The following is a 17,922-nucleotide window of genomic DNA, read 5'->3' as shown; positions in this document are numbered from 1 at the left end:
GCCACACAAATGTAGCCAGTCTTTCCCCCGCGAGTTTGGAGGGCTTCCTCTGATCCAGCGGAAGGGCCGCCACCCCTCCGTGATTGACAAGGGTCCCGTCCTTTGTTGCCTCTTCGGGCTTTTTAGGGTCCCCAGCGGGGCAAAATCGAACGTGGAAGGCGGAGCTCCATCTTCTTGCGCTGGTACACCGTGGCATCAAACTGGAAATCCTACCTTGACACATGCTTTTTAACTCCTAGCTATCACTGCCCAAATGATAAAGAGGAGTATAACTTTTCCTGAGTTCTCTCAAATTTAGGTATTGTTTTTTGGCTGTTTTTAAGTTTACATTTACATTTTTACTGAACTTAGTGACTGTTTAGTCACAATGATAGTTTGGTTGTAGCTTGCCTATTTATTAATTCACTTCACATGAAATGGTTTTGAAATGTATCCATAAATTGCAATAGGTAAAAAATTCAAGAACTAGGTTACTGATTGCTACACAACACAGGGAATGTGTTATGATTGTACTACAATCTAAGATGCTGGTGTTGACATTTCAAGCTTTTAGTGTCTTTGATTCTGATTGTCTACTGGACAACTCTCCCTCTATGCCTAATAAATCTGGTGAATTGTGCTTCATAATTGATCTTCATGAGTGTGAATTATATTGTATGATTTATGTTGTTTGCTTAGCTAGTATCCTATGACTATCACTAAGTGTTGCCTCTTATAATTTATGATGAAGTGTTGTATTTTATGATTTATGATGAATGTATTTTTATGTTGTTTATAATCATGATTTATCACTATTACTTGTATGTACACTGAGAGTTTACACATCGGAGATAAATTCCTTGTGTGTCCAACCCCACTTGGCCAATAAAGAATGCCATTCTATTCTGAGGTCCTTTTGAGCATGCCCACATTTACAGTAGAGGTCCTTGGAAGATGGCCTTCTCCCATTTGGTTTCCACAAGGAGATTCATTTGATTCCCAGTTTCCCAGCATTTAGGAAGATGATAAAAACAGTACATTTTTAAAGCTTTTAGCTATTAGCTATTTAAATTACTACTTTTAATTTTGATTTTAATTAAATTAATTTAAAATTGTACTCTAACTTATTGTAAGACAACTAGAATATTGTGCTAACAGAAAGGTAGAATATAAATTCTCTAAATAAATGTTCAATTTATTTAGAAATTACTGAAAGATTAAAAGGAAAAAATCAATAAAATATTTATATTTTTTAGAGTTGTAAATGAACAGGATGTGCTGGAAGGTGTAAGTAATAATTTTTATTTTTCTTTCAATTCTTAAATTAATAATTTGAACAAAATTCAATGATGCAGCCATTGCTTGGCTAGCAGCTATCTCGGTTAGTGACCATTCACAAATACAACAGTAACGAAGAGTAATAAAATCACTTTCTGACCAATGCATGCATTTATGACCAAATTGTATATGCTTGACAACAAAAGTATCAGGGTGAAACTGATTAATGTGTGATCAGTTTCACACAACAGAGCAACTGACCAGAGGGTTCTAATCAAGTAATAAAGGCTGTAGTTGAGCTTAACTTGCAATTACATATTTTGGGAAGTGCTGCTCTGTGGAGAAAAGCAGCTTAGGAAGATATAGCTTTTTGAAGCAATTATTCCCTGCAAAAAGACAACAACAACAACAACAACAACAACAACAACAACAACAAAGTAAGGAGGGACAGATGAGGCACAAGATACCTAGGAGAGAATTTTATCTGAATGAGATGGCAACAATCAGTGATCATTGCAGCATAATTCCCTTAGTCAATATGCTCATTTAGCAACCATTGTGCTTAATGATCAAGTCACTGGAACAGAATGTAATTGCTAAACTAGAAATGGGTGTACCAAAAATAATGATATTCTGCATACATATAATGTATACATACAAGGGTTTGATTGTATACAATCAATTAATTGGAATTACATATTTTTGCTCTGTTCAATGTTGAGCTGCTCACATAATATTCTGTTCATTCTCATACATGCCTATCTTCTAACATATATCAAGCTTAACACATGTTAGCACAACTATTTTTACTCTATATTCATAAAAAATGTTCTATACTATTTTATACTATCCTTTACTTCATCTACATTTGTAATCCTCTCTTATATAATTCTTTCCAAAGGAGGGACAAGATTTCTTTTGAGGTCTCAAATGTTTGGAAGTACCTAGTTTTTGTTGACTCTTGCTTTTCTTTATATTAGAAATTACAGAAAATTCAGCAAGAATTTCGACATCTAACAGAAGAAAAAGAAATAATGGAGGATGAGCTTCAAAAAATGAAAGCTTCAGAGGTATCTTTGAATTAAATACAATTTTACTAAAAGAACTGAAGCTTCAAATATTATAATACATTTAAGAGCAACAAACTTTATTTAACATAGTTTTATTTCTGAGAATATGCGTAGAATAAGAATTGTCTATGGACCTGATTAAGGCAACAGTTTGGTGCTGATACCTTCTTCTAATCTATTAGGTTTTTTCTGAGACTATCCACATTGTATTGTTGGATAAGGATATGTCAGATCTATTTGTATTAAGATGGTATTCTTTTATTTTTTTTCTGGAGAAATGAGCACACCTAGTTTGTGTTGCTAAAATTTGGCCAAGAATAGAGAGGGTTATTCCTCTGTCCAAACTGGCTCTCAGAGGACTATGGGTAGGTGTCTATACTGAATTGAGCTTTATGGACAATGTATTGATTCTACTAATTTATTATTCACCTAATCTGCCTAGTGTTACATAGTGTTACTATCTATTTTTCTTACCCTCGTTTTTGACTTGGTGATTGAGTCCTTCATGCTATTAATGCTGGCAGCATCAATTTCTATTTCCTTGAGATGATGAATGAATCAGAAATTTCTGGCCTCCATGACAACTGTGGGCTTGTCCTAACTGATATTGATCCTTACTAGTGTAATGAATTCACACTGATCTAGTTTTCACCTTAGAGCAACTGAAGCTTGATTTAAAGATTGAGAATTTAATCACAGACTCTGTGTCATATTTAGATCTCTTTCTGGTCAGCTTAAGACTGTATGGGGATTAAATTACTCCTCTTCTTCTCTCTTAGTTATACTTGGTTTCTCTTCACATGGGAACTCATAGGAATTTTTGTATTTGATGAAAATGCCAACATGTTAAATCTAGAAATACAAACCTACACTTGTAACATTAGTTTCTCTTCTTGGGATATTTAAGAGTGGGAGGATTAATACTGAGGAGCAAATAGAACCATAATTATAACAGATTATAAAGTAATAAATCTATAAAATAATTTATTCCAAATATAAAAAGGACTAATGAGAATTTATTGATACCACCTATTAAAAAAAAGAATTGATTGAAAATGCTAAAGGTTAAGGTACATCAGAGAGTAAAAAGCAAGAAAAAAGAAATTGAAGTCCAGTGAAAGAATGACTTCATATTAGGATTCCCTGAAAGGATTGTGCAGAAGCACAGAAAGAAAAAATAATATCTCCAATCCAAACACCAACTGATAAGGGGTTCCATTAGAGAGGTTCAAAAAGCTCTCACCCCTAAATATTTTTAAAAATTAATTATTTTTATTTATTTATTTATTTAATTTAGCCATCCATCTCATCACCTATTAGCTATTCTTGACATACGATTCTGGGCGGTTTAAATGCATATTTATATTCATTATAAATATGAATATTTATATTCATAAATTTATAAAGTCACATTAGAATTACAATAAAATACAAGTTATAACTACAGATGGGGAGGAAGGGAGGAGAATATATAGAGATGGGGAAGGTGGGAACTATTATTGGTTGATCAGTCTCTTTGGCATGAAATTCCCCATCGGGGCCCCAAATTAACAGGAAGAATCAGGTCTTCTCTTGTTGAAAGTCAGGAGGATTTCAGGGATAAGATTTTCTTAAGGATTGCAGCCATGGCAGAGAAGACTCTAATTGGCAGGTGATTGAACTCAGTATTGAGGGCCTTGTCCACTTCCTCAGGTCCAAGAAAATCAAACTGTTTCCAGATAAATTGTTCTGATCCAGTCATACTGGCAAGGCAAAAGTTATGTTGAGTCCATTTGTTGCACTTAATACAGTGCCAAGTGATCCACCAATGGTGCCGGTGAAGCTCTATCCCAGCCCTCAGTTTTTCCTCAGTCTGAATTCTCCAGTTCCATGAAGTAAGTCATAGTTGACCTACGAGGCAGAGAGAAGTATCAATACCCATATGTACCAAATAAACATCATCAGTAATAACAATACTAGACCAAAGTGGCAGTAGTTCTTTCAGTGGCCCTTTGTGGCCAATGCAGGTTCATTCACATGGTCCTGTCCTGTGTCTATTTTTGAAGTCCACAAGGTGTGAAGTTACTTTAAGCCAAATTTAACCTGCCCTTCTGTTTCTGAGAATTGTGAATAAAAATTGGAATTAGTTGTTATTTAATTTAACCTCCTTGGGGATATTATCAAGGGAAAAGTGAGATCTACTGATTTTGACAAATGTATTAGAAATAATTCTATTGTCATTTGACAAATACACTATTAAATACAGCTGTACAAGAAACTGTATAATCCAGAACTGTTGCTCACTTTCTTGAATGCTTATTGACAGCAAGATAAAGGAATATCAGAGACAAGAAAAAAAGTATTACCAAAACTGGAGAAGGTGAAAATTGAAGAGAAACCACAAGTTCCTTCAGAAAAGGCCCAGGTGTAAGAAAAATGAGTATATAGACTAGTTAATTTTATAAAAATTGTGCTATAATGTTCAGAACACTAATGAGATTTGTATTTTTATAATTTAAAATAACTATCTTAGTTATTGGCATATTATATATTTCTTATTTATTTGTTCCTTTATTTGAAGTTATCTGAAAACTGTATGCCATTGTTAATATTATACAAGTTATAATTAAGAGTAATGAGAATTCAGTATCTTACAGGTCATGTTGCTCTCCACTGAAGTTTGGAAGGTAAAACCACTCTGACAAGTGGTAGATTTTAGTGGTAGATCATAAATCTCTTAATTTAACCAAAAATAGTGGTCTTTAGGGATAAGGATCAGAATACACAAACATGTTAACAGTGAAAACTGGCACTTTATATTGGTTTTGGAATGACTCAATAACTAATAAAAATTCTTAAAACTAGAACGAGGTTCCCTCAATAAATCATCTTATTTAAAATTCTGACTGCTGTATATTTTGAATTAACTGCAGCTTTTTATTGCTTTAGAAAGACTAACAGGATACAGTGTCCAGTTTTGGACACCACGATATAAAAAAAATGTTGAGACTCTAGAAAGAGTGCAGAGAAAAGCAACAAAGATGATTAGAGGACTTAAGGCTAAAACATATGATTTCTAAGGGGATAGCACAAAGAAGAGGGGGTCAATTTATTCTCCAAAGCACCTGAAGGCAGGACAAGAAGATAATAAAAGATAATAAAAGCACAGTCTAGCACAATACCAACAAAGAGGAAAAACAACAGCTCTCAAAAGAAACCAGCATGGCTGCATAAAGAACTCTCTGACAAATTGAAAGATAAAAAGGACAAGTATAGAAAGTGGAAAGAGGGGAACATAACTAAGTCAGAATATCAGCAAATAGTCTGAGCCTGCAAAGATGAAGTGAAGAAAGCCAAGGCTCAAAATGAACCAAGGCTTGCGACCAAAGTTAAAAATAACAAAAAAAGCTTCTTTCAACAAGAAAACAAGAAAAAAGTGAAGGAAATGATTGGTCCATTAGTGGGTGGAAGTGGCAAGAAGGTGACAAGCAACAGGGAGAAAGCAGAACTATTTAACTCGTTTTTTGCATCTTTCTTTACACAAAGGGAAAAAATAGACCAATCTATCAAAAATAGTGCCATAAAAAACAAAATAGAAACACAAGTTAAGATAGGCAAGAAAATGGTAAGTGAGCACCTGTCCAGCCTAGATGAGTTCAAATCACCAGGACCAGATGGATTACACCCCAAGGTTCTCAAGGAACTGGCAGATGTAATATTGGAACCACTGAACTATATTTTTCAAAGATCCTGGAACACAGGGGAACTACCAGAGGACTGGAAAAGAGCTGATGTAGTTCCCATCTTCAAAAAAGGAAAAAAAATGGATCCAGGAAATTACAGACCTATCAGCCTGACCTCAATACCTGGGAAGATCCTGGAAAAGATAATCAAACAATGAATCAACGAACACCTAGAGGCAAACAAAGTCATTACTAAAAGCCAACATGGGTTTGTCAAAAATAGATCATGCCAGACAAATCTTATTGCGTTCTTTGACCAAGTGACAAAATTAGTGGATCAGAGGAATGCTGTGGACATAATTTACTTGGACTTCAGTAAGGCATTTGATAAAATAGATCACAACCTACTACTTGATAAGATAGAAAAATGTGGGGTAGACAGAATCACCACCAGATGGATCCGTAGCTGGCTGACCGGCCGTACTCAGCGAGTGGTCCTCAATGGAACTGCATCTGTATGGAGGGAAGTGTGTAGTGGGGTGCCCCAGGGCTCTGTTCTGGGCCCAGTACTCTTCAACATTTTCATCAATGATTTGGATGAAGGGATAGATGGGGAACTCATCAAATTTGCAGACGACACCAAGCTGGCAGGAATAGCCAACACTCCAGAAGACAGGCTTCAGATACAGAAGGATCTGAACAGACTTGAACACTGGGCACTAACTAACAAAATGAAATTCAATGGTGAAAAAAGCAAGGTTCTACATTTAGGCAAGAAAAACCAAATGCACAAGTACAGCATAGGTGGCACCATGCTCAATAGTAGTAACTGTGAGAGGGACCTGGAGTCCTAGTAGACAATCACTTAAATATGAGCCAGCAGTGTGCTGCAGCTGCCAAAAAGGCCAACACAGTGCTAGGCTGCATTAACAGAGGGATAGAATCAAGATCACGTGAAGTATTAATACCACTCTACAATGCCTTGGTAAGGCCACACTTGGAATACTGCATCCAGTTTTGGTCACCACGATGTAAAAAAGATGTTGAGACTCTAGAAAGAGTACAGAGAAGAGCAACAAAGATGATTAGGGGACTGGAGGCTAAAACATATAAGGAACGGTTGCTAGAATTGGGTATGTCTAGTTTAACGAAGAGAAGGACAAGGGGGGACATGATAGCAGTGTTCCAATATCTCAGGGGCTGCCATAAAGAAGAGGGAATTAAGCTATTTTCCAAAGCACCTGAAGGCAGGACAAGAAGCAACGGGTGGAAACTAATCAAGGAGAGAAGCAACCTAGAACTAAGGAGAAACTTCCTGACAGTGAGAACAATTAATCAGTGGAACAGCTTGCCTCCAGAAGCAGTAAATGCTCCAACACTGGAAGTTTTTAAGAAGAGACTGGACAGCCATTTGTCCGAAATGGTGTAGGGTTTCCTGCCTGAGCAGGGGGTTGGACTAGATGATCTCCAAGGTCCCTTCCAACTTTACTACTATTACTAAGAAGCAACGGATGGAAACTAATCAAGGAGAGAAGCAACCTAGAACTATGGAGAAATTTCCTGACTGTGAACAATAAACAGCCTGCCTCCAGAACTTGTGGATGCTCCATCACTGGAGGTTTTTAACAAGAGACTGGGCAGCCATTTGTCTGAAATGGTATAGGTGTCCTACTTGAGCAGGAGGTTAGATTAGAAACGCTCCAAGATTAGTTCCAGTTCTATTATTCTACTATTAACTGTCCAAAGGGTGTCTCCATGTATATTGCAATGGTTCAACTAGAATATCATCAGAGCATAGATTACTTACTCTTTTCAGAAAACTAAAAGTAGATATACCAGTTGAAAATTTTAAAATAGCTTCCTTGTGCTACCAAAATTTTTTATGCTTTCTTATGCTAAATCAGAGTGCTAAATAATAGTTCAACTAGCCAAAGCATAAAGTGCTGTTGTAAATGTTGTTGTTTTACTTTGTATAGCTTTTTCTTTCTGTCTCTTTATGAATGTAAATATATGAATATACAACTGTACTTGACTATTTATGAGTGATTTAAATATGTTAACAAGCAGCACTTTATGCTTTGGCTAGTTGAACTAGTTTGAATTAGTTATACTGAACATATTTTATATTTTGAAAAGTGTTCACACTATACAGTATGCATAGATTGTGTTTTACATTTGTGGAGCCATATCATGTGAGCATTTCCTTTTGATCTCTTAGCAGTCTAGTTGCTATACTATGATGGTCTAATCATTAATTTGTGTTATATTTTCTTATTATAGAACACAGAAACCAGAGTCTGGTTTTGCAAAGGAAAAAGAACATATAAAAATGAAAGATGATTTAACTAAAGCTCAGGTAAAGGACAAATATGTCAATAAATATTTTATAGGCATGTCATCTCATTTAAAATTTGTATAAATTTTTAATGTTAAATTTTATAAAATTATTTTGTTTTCTTGTGATAAGATTATTTTTCAAGCGATTTAAGAAAAAATGTAAGAGTTCAGGATAAGAAAGATGGGCACAGAATTCAAGAAATTGCTTAAGAAAGATGGGTTACAAATTATACTGCTGAAAACACAGAAGGAGGGCTTATTCCTTCAGTCAGGTTTTTCTGATTTTATATCAGATAAATGTGATTTTAAAAATTCAGCAAGCAATAAATGGTTGATAACCAACTGAATTATATTCTCGAGGATGTATTAAGAAAATTGAATGAAATTTTTTATATCTTTATAATATGGAGGGGCAAGCAAACCTTTAAATTTGCAATCTGAATATAAATGAAACATCTAAATGTAAATTTAAATTGATATTGACATTGACATTATAGGAAGACATTCAATCCCTTCAGGAAGAGAAGAAAATGCTTGAGGAGAAGCTACAGAAAGCTTTAGAGGTATTTTGGGGAAGCCTTTTTGGGTTGCTTTAGGCAGAAATGTTTTTACATGTTTAGTTCTTGCATATTTAGTTATATTGTGACTTGAAAATTAATTCAAATAAGTATATAAAATTCCACTTTGATAATTTCCCTGATATTTCATAGCCTGATTTGATTCTTATGACTGGTTACAAAGACACAATATAGGAATTAGCAAAGCATGTTGTTCATGGCTTGCGGACTGAAGAAAATTTGGAAGATCTTTGGGATCCTTCTGAACTGTCAGTTGGAGTGATAGGTGTTTTTGAAGGCTGCAGATAATAATCGGGAGCAGACCATTTGCAGTTTGCTCCTGGTTGAGCAAGTAGAAAAAGGTATTTGATGCCCTGTGCTCAACTGAATGATTAACTGCAACTAACTAGTTCATTTGGTTAGTCAGGGGAAAATGGTGGCAGCAATGCTGCTGCTGTGCAGCTTTTTAACAGCAGGTGCAGCTGGGCTGAAGGGACTACCATTCTGATATGAAAAAAATTGTGATACAGTGATGGCAATATATAAATAGTATATATTAACATTAAAAATTTCCATAATAAAAAATCAATATTGTTAAAAAGGACTAACAGAGAGCATCTTCAATATTAGAAATGATGTAGCTATCTTAGTAATTCTCCAGTTTCTTGAGACCCCAAGCTGTTAACACAGCTATGTTCTGAGGGACTCCAGATAGCTGCCAAAGAAGAGACAATCTCATCTTGGGAGGAATGATATTCCACAAGGCAAGCACCACAGCAGAAAAACTCTCTCTCCTGGATCCTGCCAAATGTAAACAGTCGGGACCTGCAACACATTTTTTGCTTGGTCTGAGGGGACAGGGAGATGCAACTTGAGAAGAGGTGATCCTTTAAATAACCTGGCCCTGTTCCATGAAGGTCTTTAAAGGTGAACAACATCTTGAATTGGACTTGAAATAAGCAGGCAGCCAATGCAGCGGATGCATCAGAGTTATAATGTGTCCTTTTCATCACCAGCTGAAGCTTCCAAATATTCTTCACTGTCAGCCCCATGTAGAACTAATTACAATGGTGCATTCAGAAAGAATTGAGGCCTTTGAACTATGGTGCTGGAGAAGACTCCTGCGAGTCCCTTGGACTGCAAGGCGTTCAAACCAGTCAGTCCTAGAAGAGATCAACCCCGACTGCTCTTTAGAAGGGCAGATCCTGAAGTTAAACTCAAATACTTTGGCCACCTAATGAGAAGGAAGGACTCACTGGAGAAGGGCCTAATGCTGGGAAAGATTGGGGGCAATAGAAGAAAGGGACGACAGAGAATGAGATGGCTGGATGGAGTCACTGAAGCAGTAGGTGTGAACTTAAATGGACTCCAGAAGATGGTAGAGGACAGGAGGACCTGGAGGAGCGTTGTCCATGGGGTCGCGATGGGTCGGACACGACTTCGCAGTTAACAACAACAACAATTCAGAAAGTGACTAGGGCATGAGTGATCACTAGTAGACCCTTCTGATCCAGGAATAGAGGCAGCCTGTGCACAACATAAAGTTGTGCAAAAGCCCCTACTCACAACTGCCATCTGATCCTTGAGCAGGAGTTACAAGTCCTAGGAACCCTAGGTTTCACACCGGATCTGCGGCAATGAAACCCCATCTAGTACATTAGATCGTAAAATCCCAGAAACAGAAGGTGCTAAAAATCAAAGCTCCCATGGAGACAGATGATCTCACCCAGCAGCTTCATGTAGATCAGGGGTCCCCACCCCCCCGGGTCTCGCAGCTGAAGGTGTGTCTTCTATCACCAGGCATCTGGCGAGTCTGCAGGGATTGGGGCTGGGGTGGGAGAATGGCGGGGCAGAAGCTGACTTGCCCAGTACAAAGGTCCTCTGGCAACTGTGCTTGTAACTGGATTGCAATAGCTGAGCTCTGCATCATTCCTCCTCTTGCTTCTTCTGCTATCTCCTCTTCTGCCTCCTCCTCTTCCTCTTCCTGGTCCTGCCTCCACTTCCTCCTGCTGCTACTTCCTCCTCCTCCCCTTCTTCCTCACTTTCCTCCTCTCCCCCTCCTGGCATCCCAACTGGGCTTGCACCCCCTTCGCACAGCTCTCCAAGTTTACAAGATAAGTGCATGTCAATCCAGCTTGCAACCTGGGGCTTCCCCCAAAGTCTCATTGGAGGGAGATCCCTCCCAAGTTATGTTTTTGTGTGGGTGCAAACAGGCAGGGAGAAGCTACCTTTCATCTTAAGCTCTGCATCTCCAAGGGAATTTCTCTCTCATTTATATCTTTTCCAAGACCGTTGTGCTCCATTGCACTCCAATGGAGTTTTTTCGTTTTGTTTTGATGCTCCAGGATGCCTTGTGTTTTGGCAACATCCTGTCTGCTTTCTGTGGTTTAATTTGATATGTGTATTTGTGTGTGTGTATGTGTGTTTAAAAGGCTTTGCAACCTGAGGTAGCTGTATGCTTCGGGTTTCTTTGCAAAGAGGCTTTGTGATACGCTGAGTTGGTTTGGTCTCTCTTGTTTTTTTAATTATTTTCTTAGCACTTCCTCCTCCTACTTCTTCTTCTTCCTCCTCCTCTTCTTCGTCATTTTCCTCCTCTCCCCCTCCTGGCACCTCAATGAGGCTCACACGAACTGCACACTTGTCTCAATCACAGTTTTGGTAAACCCACACATTAAACCTAGCCAAAATGAGTAAAAAACAAATGTTACTAGAGAGTTTCTTTGAAAAGGGGAAAAGACTCAATGATGAGACAGCAGAAGACTCTAAAAGTACCAATAAAAAGAAAGCTACATTTAAAAGAAAATACCAAGAGTCTTACTTAAATTACAAGTTCATCTCAACAGGTGATTCCCATGCTGCAAGCCCGCTTTGTATAATATATGGTGACTGGCTATCCAATGAAGCCATGAAATCTTCAAAAGTACTTTGCCACATGGAGACCAAGCAGCCTACATTAAAAGACAAGCCTTTGGAAGTTTTCAAAAGGAAAAAAAACGTGAACACAAACAGAAGCAATTATTGAAGGTCACCACTTCAGCAAATGTGTCTGCACTGAGCATCATTCTTAGTCGCTAATTGCATTGCTAAAGCTAAGAAGCCCTTTACTATTGGTGAGGAGTTGATTCTGCCTGCTGTTAAAATGTTATTTTCATTTTTATTGCCAACCAACACCACAGGTGCATATTGGGAAAGCTGAATTGGTCATTTTGTGTTGGTATATGCACAAATGGAGTAGCTTGTTTAAACTTGTTTACTTGTACGATATATATTCAACCTGCTCAACTAACTCAGTCTGTCACTTTAGGGGCGAATGACATCTGAGTTCAAGTCAACAGATAAAGTGACTACATTCAAAGCCAAATTGAAATTTTGGAGACAACAAGTGAACATTCTTGACATGTTTCAACATTAGCAGAGATTTTCAAAGAGACTGAGCCAGGGCCTACTTTCTTCCAGCTGGTGCATGATCACCTATCTCAGTCTTCAAAAGAGTTTGAGCATTATTTCCCAACCACAGAAGATACTCAGACTGGGAAAGAATGGAATTTGTGAATAAGCCAGGTAGATCAATTTTGTCTATGTTAGAAGAGGCTTTAAAAGTATATTTGAAACAACTTTATGGCTCCATACATTCTGAATAAAAGTCAAGACAGAATATTCTAAGATTGCCACAAAAGCACTGAAAAGCTGCTTCCATTTCTAATATCTTAACTTTGTGAAGTAGTGTTTTCTGCAATGACAGCAATCAAAACATGTGGTGATACTTTTGGGGGGCATGATTGTGGTTTGCAGCCTCACAACACCCTTTGCCTGGGATGAGTGGTGTATGACGTTCTCCAGCAGGATGACTGTAGAATCCACTGGATGGGTTATTACAGCCTTCCTGCTCAGCAGACTAGGTCTGAACTTTGGCCATGCCTCTCCTTTGGGCGTGTCTCCCAGTTTTGACTTAATCTTGAGCTCAGCAGCATGTAATTTTTCAGGCTCCGTAGAAAGATTAGATTTTAAAAAAGTGAATTTCTTAGTTTAGACTTCAATTCGAATTTATTTGGTTGGATTTTAATTGGCAACGTTCAAATCGCTTGGCAAATTGACAAAATTTAACAGAATAGAGAGGTAGCCGGCGCCTGGCCTTCTAGTTTCGAGCTCCAGGCCTCCTGCCGATTCATTCCGATTGTTCCAAGAGCGTTTCCTTTATCGCATCAATCAGTCTCGAGCTTCGAACTTCGGCTCCCTTGCTGAATCAGACTGTTTCCACTTTTATCGGGCGAACCTTGGAGCGTAACCAGCAGCAACAGCGGCCGGCAGCCGCTCAGCTGAGGCGCAGAGAGCTTTTCTGCTACCAGAGCTGATCAGAGGAGCCATGCGGAATACGTGTTCCAGCCTCACAAAGGAGATGCGAAATCGCAAGTCACTTGTAGGGTTCTCTTTGCCCTGCCTCTAATAGGGAGTGCGGCTGCCATTTTGACCGCGTGTTTTCACTGGTGGCCGCCATTTTGAGGGCGTTTTTTCAGCCGACGCCATTTTAGGTGTGGTTTACAGACATCCACCATCTTGGGTGGGTCTACCTTCACGGAGATTCCCAATTTCTTCTATTGAGTGCAGGGAACATCAACAATACTTGCAGGAGGAGTATCCCATACACCCCTGGTCTGACTCGTCAGCCCCATATTGAGGGGGGAATATAAGCTCAGCTAGGCAGCAATTTACTGGGCTGTTCCTTTTTCTTGCTACTCTAGCAATACTGATTCCCTGGTGAAGGAGGGAGAGGGAAGACCCTTTTATTTCCAACTGTGCCAGTAAGGTGGCATTTTCACCGGCCTGACAGGTGTTTTTTTGGTGAAGCGCCTGACTGTCCAGCCATTGCGTTGCACAGAGTGAGGATTGTGTCCTTTCCATCTCTGTCAACTGGTCTGCGTCCTTGGATTTTCCCCCCCACCTCCAGGTATTTCCTACTCGGTATATCTGGTTCGCAATGGCAGACAGCGCTTCACCTTCAGCTTCACAGGGCTCCAGAATGCTCCCCCCACAACAACAAAAGTGCAGATCCAACGAATCTGAGTCGGGGGGGGGGGAAGAAAAAGGCCAAAACAAAGCAAATATCCCAGAAGGAGTTCTCTAAAACAGCTGAGCGAGAGGCCTCGAGGAGACATTTGGCATTGGAAAAACAATTCTCTAGGGTCCAAAGACTCAGATCCAATGAGGCCGACATTGTTTCCCCCGCCCCATTGGAGGTTCCTATACCTGAGCCCACATTTGTTCCTTCTCAGGAAATTCTGAGGTCTTGGTCTCCTCAGGGGGAAACTGGGCAGGTTGGTTCCCCTCGCTCCTCATCATCATCATCACCAGATCAGGTTTCGACTGTGGCTGGTCCTAGTGGCAAGTCTCAGGAGGATATATGGTCCGCTCAATTCCAGTCTTTCATGCAAAATGCGTTCACTCAATTTATGGCCTCCAAGGGGCAACTGACCTTTCAACCTCCATCCCAAACAGGGGTAGCCACAGTTTCAGCCACAGGTGTTTCTGAGACATCTTTACAGCTGGGAGAGGCAGACTCGGTTGACCTAGACTTAACCGACATACCCCTGTCTGAGGATGAGGAGACTACTCCTGAGCAGACTTCAGCTTCAGGTCTCTTTGACCCTTCTCTCTTTGAATCTCTCTTAATCAAGGCAATTACTACGGTTAACCTCACTTCGGTGCAGGAGGAGAAACCATCTATCAGTCAGGTGGCTAACCCTCTGTTTGCGATGAAGGTGGAGGAGGATAAGTATATTCCTTGTCCACAGGTCTTCCGCACCTCTGTGGAAAATCAATGGGTTTTACTGGCAGCTCCGCCTGCTCCTAACAGTGTTGAAAAGAAACTGTTTAACATTTCTCCTTCCTTTACTTCACTCTTGGAGGTACCCACTGTTGACAATCCTTTGATCTCGTTGTTTTCTACATCTGCTATTCCAGGGGACATGGTGGAGGCCCTGAAAGCGGAGGACAAGAAATTTGAACACTCCCTCCGTTGGGCACATCTGGCCTCGGCCTGGGCGGCCGAGGCTGCAACTTCTTCCTCCTTTTTCGCCAGGGCATGTATCATGTGGCTGCGTGAGCTACAAGCCACCATCCCACCAGATCAGGTTAGAACACATCAAACACTGGCCAAGCTGGTGGCCGCATCACAATATCTGGCGGACGCTTCCCTACATTCAACTAAGTATTCTGCAAGATCCATTGCGGCCACTGTTGCCTCTCGGAGGCTTCTATGGCTCAAACATTGGAAAACGGATCTGAAGGCTAAATGGCGCTTGTCCACGTCCAAATATAGCGGGACACTGTTGTTTGGATCCATCCTGGATCCACATGTTATTGAAAGCAAGGACAAGTGCAAGATTTTAGTCCATCCTTCTAAGAAACTGGACAGGAGACCACCTGAGGAGTTCCGCAAACAAGGTTTCCGCCCCAGCAGCTTCGGGGAGTGGAGACAGCCCTTTCGACCTGGGCAATCCTGGGACTGGTCAAGAGGCTCCCGATCCTTCTATTCCAGACAGGATCGTTCCCTGGATCGCCAAAATACTGGAGCCAGAGGCCAATTCCAGTCTAACCGTCCCTTCAGGGGATCTGGGGGCTGCCGTTACAGGCGGTCTAAGTGATGCCAGGGAGGGCTCTCCCATCAGGGGACGGCTGCAAAGGTTCAGCGACGTCTGGGAACTGACCACCTCGGACGCTTGGGTAGTAGAGACCATCAAGTACAGCCTCACCTTAGAGTTCTACTCTCCCCCACCAGACCTTTTCATAAGGTGTCCATCCTCCCGAAACACCACCAAAGCAAATTTGGTAGCCTTGGCCATTTCTCATCTGATAGCAATTCAGGCCGTAGAACCAGTACCAAGGGACCAGGAAGGAAAGGGGTTTTACTCCATTCTGTTCGTGGTTCCCAAGACCTCAGGAGGATGGAGGGCAATATTGGATTTAAAGGGACTAAATTATTTCATAACCTACAGAAGGTTCAAAATGCAGTCCCTGAAGTCCATATTGGCCAGCATCAGGAAGGGAGGCTTCCTCTCTTCAATAGACCTCACGGAGGCGTATCTACATATTCCAATTCACCCGCAATATTGCAAGTTTCTCAGGTTTTGCTACGTGCATCGGCATTACCAGTACAGGGCCCTTCCCTTTGGTCTATCCTCAGCCCCAAGGGTCTTCACGAAGATATTAGCAGTCGTAGTGGCTCATCTCAGGTTGAGGCCAGTGCGTGTACAATGTTACCTGGGCGATATCCTAGTTCAGTCCACTAATAATAATAATAATAATAATAATAATAATAATAATAATAATAATAATAATAATAATAGTAAAGTTGGAAGGGACCTTGGAGATCATCTAGTCCAACCCCCTGCTCAGGCAGGAAACCCTACACCATTTCGGACAAATGGCTGTCCAGTCTCTTCTTAAAAACTTCCAGTGTTGGAGCATTTACTGCTTCTGGAGGCAGGCTGTTCCACTGATTACTTGTTCTCACTGTCAGGAAGTTTCTCCTTAGTTCTAGGTTGCTTCTCTCCTTGATTAGTTTCCACCCGTTGCTTCTTGTCCTGCCTTCAGGTGCTTTGGAAAATAGCTTGATTCCCTCTTCTTTTTGGCAGCCCCTGAGATATTGGAATACTGCTATCATGTCCCCCCTTGTCCTTCTCTTTGTTAAACTAGACATACCCAATTCTAGCAACCGTTCCTTATATGTTTTAGCCTCCAGTCCCCTAGTCATCTTTGTTGCTCTTCTCTCTACTCTTTCTAGAGTCTCAACATCTTTTTTACATCGTGGTGATCAAAACTGGATGCAGTATTCCAAGTGTGGCCTTACCAAGGCATTGTAGAGTGGCATTAATACTTCACGTGATCTTGATTCTAACCCTCCGTTAATGCAGCCTAGCACTGTGTTGGCCTTTTTGGCAGCTGCAGCACACTGCTGGCTCATATTTGGGTGATTGTCTACTAGGACTTCTTTCCAGGCAGCGCAGTTAGACATTCAGACCACAATACTCACTCTTCAGAATCACGGGTTCTCTGAACTTCAAGAAGAGCCATACGACTCCAATAAGGAAACTACAACACCTGGGGGCGATAATAGATTCAACACTTTGCAAGGTATACCTTTCTCAGGAGCGCCGGACGAGCATCAGGTTCATCAGGTCCGGAGGGACAGGAGGGTGTCTCTGGCACAGCTGTCGAAGCTCCTGGGAAAGATGATTTCTTGCATTGGTATTGTTCTGTGGGCCAGGCTCCACTCCAGGCTCCTACAATGGTTCCTACTTCCCTATCAGATACAGAACCCCAGTTCCTCCAACAGGAGGGTCACAATCCCACATCACATATTACTGTCTCTCCCTTGGTGGACATCATCTGCGATGACCAAGGGAACTATATTCAGAGAACCCACCCGGATCACCCTCACAACAGAGTCTGTTTGGTTGGGGAGCTCACCTGAGAACTCATCTGGCCCAGGGGCAGTGGGCACGATTGGATCTTACCCACAATATCAATTGGCTCGAACTCCATGCCATACACCTAGCACTCCTTCAGTTCTCTCCTCTAGTAAAGGGGAAGCATGTCCTAGTTCTAACTGACAACGTGGCAGCAAAGGCTCATGTCAACAAAGAAGGAGGGACCCGGTCCTGGGAACTGATGCAAGAAGCATCGGCTCTGAGTCGTTGGGCAGAGTCAAACTTGGGTTCCATCAGGGCGGAGCATATTTCAGGGGAGGCAAATCGTCAAGCAGACTCCCTGAGCAGAGCCAAGGTGGACCATGTGGAATGGAGACTGGATCCGACTCTGTTCGAGGAGATCTCACAGAGGTTCGGGTGGCCTCACCTGGACCTATTTGCCACCCCGACAAACACGCAGCTTCCCAGGTTCGTCTCCCGGTTTCCGACATGGGAAGTGGAGGGAACGGATGCCCTCTGGTGTCGGTGGCCGGCGCAGCTTCTGCACGCTTTCCCGCCACTTCCTCTGTTACCGGCGACCATACGCAAACTGATTCTGGAAGGAGCAGAGGTA

The 17,922-nt window shown here is 40.9% G+C and overlaps 1 protein-coding gene across 13 annotated transcripts in view; it reads left to right on the top strand.

The window, feature by feature from the left end:
* Positions 1-17,922, top strand: part of CCDC7 (coiled-coil domain containing 7) — a 325,715-nt gene that overhangs the window by 64,232 nt on the left and 243,561 nt on the right. For all 13 annotated transcript variants that reach the window (XM_039344077.1, XM_039344074.1, XM_039344070.1 and 10 more), the window contains 5 exons: positions 1,236-1,266; positions 2,238-2,327; positions 4,633-4,733; positions 8,270-8,345; positions 8,824-8,889. In XM_039344077.1, coding sequence (XP_039200011.1) covers positions 1,236-1,266; positions 2,238-2,327; positions 4,633-4,733; positions 8,270-8,345; positions 8,824-8,889 — 364 coding nt within the window. The remainder of the gene's footprint in view (positions 1-1,235; positions 1,267-2,237; positions 2,328-4,632; positions 4,734-8,269; positions 8,346-8,823; positions 8,890-17,922) is intronic.

This window comes from Crotalus tigris, unplaced genomic scaffold (genome assembly GCF_016545835.1).
Source record: "Crotalus tigris isolate CLP2741 ecotype Arizona unplaced genomic scaffold, ASM1654583v1 scf7180000017890.1996003, whole genome shotgun sequence".
NCBI lineage: Eukaryota > Metazoa > Chordata > Lepidosauria > Squamata > Viperidae > Crotalus > Crotalus tigris.
The sequence above is the reverse complement of the archived record's forward strand: the minus strand, read 5'-3'. Positions and strand labels throughout refer to the sequence as shown.